Consider the following 5,102-nt stretch of genomic DNA (forward strand, 5'->3'; position numbering starts at 1 on the left):
TGGATGAATTTAGGAATCATCGTGAAATCGATCGAGATATGTTCATGTCATCTGGTGTTAAAGACTCTCAGGAGTGTGAAACTGTGAGGTCTGCGGGTGACGTATTGGATGAACGGATAGTGTATGGCTCGAGTGCTGGGGAAGGCGATGGCCGTGCTGAGAGAGGTGTGGATAGTCGTGGGGTCTTGTTGATGGAGCAGCAGAAGGAGGTCGCTGGATCGATTGTAAGCGAGGCGTCTGCGATGCCGGCTGAATGCTTAGCGCCCACTGCTGTTTATAGTACACCTGCAAAGGTGGAGGAGGTGCACAACCGCCGTGGGCTTGCGTGCCCTTCCATCTACGAGAGTACGTACGCAAAGGACTACATCGCCTCTGGCAGCGTGACAGCCTCGTTGGCGGGGAATTCGGCTGTACCGCCGCTGAGCATCCCAACATATCGAAATTCTGGTAGCAAGAAGAATACCGGCCGTTCGTCCGTACGCGCCCCCACCATCGCTAGCCAAGCGAAGAACAGCGCTGCGGCTGCAGCTAAGTATCAAGCACCCAGCTCCCAGCGGAGCTCAGCAGAGGAGATGCCGGTCAAGAAGGTGCAACCGGGGGCTCCAGCGCAGAAGGAAGTGCTGGCCATACCCCAACCTCGGCGGAAGGGGTCGTACGAGACTGAATACAACAAAAACTACCGCGCGTACAGCAGTATGCCTACTCCACTCACCACGCCGCGTCACACGCAGGCGTGTGTCCACCATGTGGACCCAGCGTTCTACACCACGACCTGCAACTCTGCCTACGCGGCACCGCCACCGGCACCAGTGCGCTCGGCTTTCACACGGCCGGCAGTGGCGGCTCGTCACATGGACCCAGCATTCTACACCACGACCTGCAACTCTGCCTACGCGGCACCGCCACCGGCACCAGCGCGCTCAGCCTTTCCACGGCCGGCAGTGGCTGTTCGTCATGTCAACCCCAGCATGTACGTCAGCACGAGCCGTGCCACTTACTTGTAAGCTATGCATGTCACGCGATGCATGATGGTGTCTGTGAGAGTAGAAACTTTCCCTTGCTGGGAAGAGGTGGGGGTGTTTGGTCAAAAGTTAGAAATGCGTTGCAGAACGAGAACAAGGAGCGTGGTCACGAAGGAGAGGTGAGGAGAAGAGGAGGAGACGGGGGGGCGGAGAAGAGATGGCCACCGTCACTTACTCGCTCTCTTCTCTCCGCCCCCCCCCCGTCTCCTCTCTCCCCCTCCTCTTCCCTTCACCTTCATCGCCTCCCCACGTCTCCCCTCTCGCTTGCGCGCCTTCCTTTGGTGTGTGTGCATGACGTTTGTTGTTTATTTGATTTCGCAACAACAGTGCTGTACCGTTTTGCTTTCTCCTCTCCCTCTCCTTCCCTCCCTCCCTCCTCTTCTCTCCCCCACCCCCACCCCTCTCGCGGATCTCTTTTTTTGGTTGGACAGTTTTGCTTTGGTTGTTGTTCGTCGTCACTGTATGTTTTGTGCGCGGTGTGTGTGCACCGTTGCCCCCACTTCGTTCCCCTCAGCGCCTTGTGCAGTCGTTGAGTAGTGCCCCCACGCAGACACACTCGTCCACCCCGCGTTCGTGCGCGCTTCGACCTCACATGGGGCGCCTCTCGCTGTCTTCCCTCCCCCCTCCCCCTCCTCTCTCTCTAAATCACCGCCTCGTTCTCAGCTCTACCCGTACGCATCCAAGCACAATCCCGTTCATGTCTGCACGCGCCAAACAAAACGAAGGAAATCCCTCATCCCCCTATCGCCTCGTCCCCATCAACTCTCACTCCACCCACCTCACCCACCTTCTCTTTCCTCTCCACCGTTTCGACTATAGAGGAGAACGAGGCGCACGCCGAGGCACGCCTGCATCACGAACATCGTCTTCTTCCTTTCTCTCTCTCTCTCTCTTTGTGGGCGAGCGCGCATTGGTGAACGGGGCCCCTCTGTTTCCCTCACCCGCACCGCCACCGACCCCCTCCCTCCTGTACCGCCTTCGCCTCTTTCTCTCATTGATTGGTTTTGCTCTTCTTAACTGACTTGCTCGAACCCTCTCGTTCGCTTTTCTCTCTGCCTTAATATGCATTGTGCGTTGGGCCACTGTAGCACATCGGTGGCTGCGCCCCGCCTCTCCTCACTTTCTCTGGGGGACGCTGTACGAGGGAGGGAAGGGGGGCGGGTAGGTCGTGTGCCGTGCGGAAGTGCGCAAGCGGTTCATACCCTCATTTTTTTTTTTTGCTTAGCATCGATTTCTTCGTCTCCCCCGTGTGCGTGTGTGTGTGTCTGTCTGCGTCGCCTCGCTGGAGTGATGCCACCCCCCTGTACTCCAACCCCCCGCCCCCGCCGCCGCATCGCTCTTTCCTTTTCGTACTCCTCGTATGTGGCGGCCGTCAGTTACCGCGGATCAAAGTCCACGCGCAGCGCTGCGGCTGCACCAGGCCGTTCGGCTTTCTCGGCACACGCCTCCCGCTACACGAGTGGATAAACCCGCTGACACACGCCCAACTTTCACACGCTCTGCAGGAGAGGCGTGGGGGTGTCCGCCTCTCTGCGTGTGGTGGAGTGGGAAGGCCATAGAAGTGGCACTGGCCTGTATGTCTGCCTGCGTCGGTCTGTACGTGTGCCAGTTTGGGTGTCGTCTTCACGATTTCTCTCTCTCTCTCTCTCTCGCTTGTCGTCGTGTGTGCGTGTGTGTGTGGGTGTGTGTGTGTGCGTGTGTGTGCGTGTGCGCGTGTGTGTGGGTGTGTGTGTGTGCGTGTATGGGGGGAGGGGGGCGGGTGGACCTGCGCTGTGGAAGTGTGGATCATCCGTCTTACTTTCTCGTGCTGCTGATGGCGCCAACACTCACGCACGTAACCCCTCCCCGCCCTCCCTCCCACGTACGCTTCTCGCTGGTTTCGTTGTCCTTCACTTTGCCCACCCACCCCTCCCTTCCTTTTCTCTCGCGTTGCTCCTCTCCCTCTCCCTCTCCCTCCTCTTCGTCTTCCGTATTAATTTCTCTGTGGTGGTCTCTTGTTTCAAGTCCCCGCCCCTCCGGCCCCTCTTCCTCTCCCGCTCTCGGCTCTACCGTCGCTACAGGAGAGGGAGAGAGCGGGAGAGACTCACGTGAAGGGAATGGAATGCGCCAACGCATGGGGCTATAAGAAGGGCGCCCACTGCTGCTGTTGCGGATGTGGCTAACTCGATGAGCACGTTGCTCCTCCCAATGCATTTACTCCTCGACAAGTCATCACCTCAACAGCAGCACAAGTAGTACCGAGTGACGCTCCGTGTTATCCTCTCTCACCCCCTCCCGCCTCTCTTCCGCTGCTGAGAATGGGGCAAGAGCGGAGAGCATCACGCTAGCGAAGAATTGGACAGAGAAAGTAGGGGAGGGAAGGGGAGGCACTGATCCCTGGATGATACCACGCGCTGAGTTGTCCCCCTCGCCCACGCGTCATCAGGGCTGGCGAAGGAAGACGACGAAGGAACGGAGTGAAGGGGAGGGGGAGGTGCACATCTTTTTATATGTACCTATTACCTCTATGTGTGTGGGGGGGGTGTCTCCCCGTTCTGCTCCGCTTGCTGTACCCGCCATGTACGACGCGAAAAAGCGAGAGAGAACATCGACAGTGCGGTGGGGATGGGTAAGCGAGATATAATGATGATGGCGGGTGTCAACCAGGGGAGGTGCTAATGTGGAGTGGCTCGCTTGCCCTTGCTCGGATAGGAGGCCCTCTATGTTGTTTGGATTGGAGCTCATGTGACTCGACCGCGGGGAAGGGGGGGAGAATGCACTGGTGGTGGTGGCGAGGACGAATGGCCACTGAAACAAGGAGAGGACAAGAGAGAGCAACGTGCCAGTATGCAGAAGCTCGCGCTAGAGATTGGGCGACGGGCTGGCGCGATGCTAACACGCACGCTTGCCGTCTCTCTCCCCTTTTCCTTCCTCTTTCCCGCGGCTCTCTGCGTCGATGTTTCTCCGTCGTGTTGACCACATTTCTGTATCATGTCGACGACCGAAGCATCTCTTCTTTTCCCCTCCCCCTCCCCCCCCCCTTCACTGCCATGCCGTTCTGTCCATTCATAGCGGCTGGGCTGATGGTGCAGCTTTTTTGTTAAGTTTCACTGCGTACTGCTCTTGGGCATCTCCTGCGTTGTTGCGCATCGGCCACGCGGATGTGCTCGGCGGTAGTTGGCTGTATGACTTCATGCCAGCAACACCGTCCCGCCTTTCTCCGCTCTTTTCGCTCCCCACCTCTTGCCCATGCACGGAGGGAGGGAGGGAGAGGTCATCATGGAGAGGAACACTGCAACGTTGACCTGCGCCCCTCCCCCTCCCCCCCCCCCCTCATCACCCACGAAAACAAGATGAGAAGGACAAGACAGAGACAAACAGAGAGGGGAGCAATCGAAGAAGCATAAGAACGCAACACGCAGAGACGAGAAGATTCATGCCGCACACGCACACGCACACGAGGTGGGAAGAAGCGTGTGTGTCTGCGTAGGAGGGGGGAGGAGTAATGGGTATGTTGCTATCTCTGTGATGTTCATTATGACTACGTTGTTATTCTTCCCCACCTTTTTTTTCCCTTTCCTTGTGTAAAAGCCCTCCTCTGCGTCTGGGTGAGGCTGTGTGTGTGTGTGTGTGAGAGAGAGAGTGGGGGTGTGCCTGGATCTGGCGTTGCTGATGGTTGTTTTCACGTACCCACACGCACACGCAGCCACACACACCGACGCGAAAGACAAGGGCCAAGAAAGGATCTCACTTTAGCCTGTATCACACACCCTTTTCCTTTCCTGTTTTGTTTTCTCTCTCTCTCTCTGTACGACATCTTCGTGGGCAAACCCACATGCGCGAGACTAACGCAAAATCATCACACCAAAAAGGCGCGAGCATCCGACGAGGGAGAGGTAGAAGGAGAGTGAGCTGAGAAAGTGCCTGTCCAGACTGCCTGGGATGTCGCTCGATTCTCCCCTCTCGCCCTCCGTCCCTCTCTCTCTTTCTCTCTCTCTCTCACCCATCCCTTCGCCCTTTGCTGGGCGGCTGTGTGGGTGTCGGTCAGGTCATATATATATATATATATATATATATGTGTGTGTGTGTGTGTGTGTGTGT

The 5,102-nt window shown here is 57.4% G+C and overlaps 1 protein-coding gene across 1 annotated transcript in view, besides 1 other annotated feature; it reads left to right on the forward strand.

The window, feature by feature from the left end:
- The window catches only part of LPMP_050370 (microtubule-associated protein, putative), a gene marked incomplete at both ends in the record, with an annotated part of 6,586 nt that extends 5,582 nt beyond the window's left edge, over positions 1–1,004 (forward strand). Inside the window, one exon of the mRNA XM_010705499.1 lies at positions 1–1,004. Coding sequence (XP_010703801.1) covers positions 1–1,004 — 1,004 coding nt within the window.
- A 2,377-nt stretch (positions 1,005–3,381) lies between these two features.
- Positions 3,382–3,429: a repeat region.
- Positions 3,430–5,102: the final 1,673 nt, after the last annotated feature.

Source organism: Leishmania panamensis, assembly GCF_000755165.1.
Source record: "Leishmania panamensis strain MHOM/PA/94/PSC-1 chromosome 5 sequence".
NCBI classification, from domain to species: Eukaryota; Euglenozoa; class Kinetoplastea; order Trypanosomatida; family Trypanosomatidae; genus Leishmania; species Leishmania panamensis.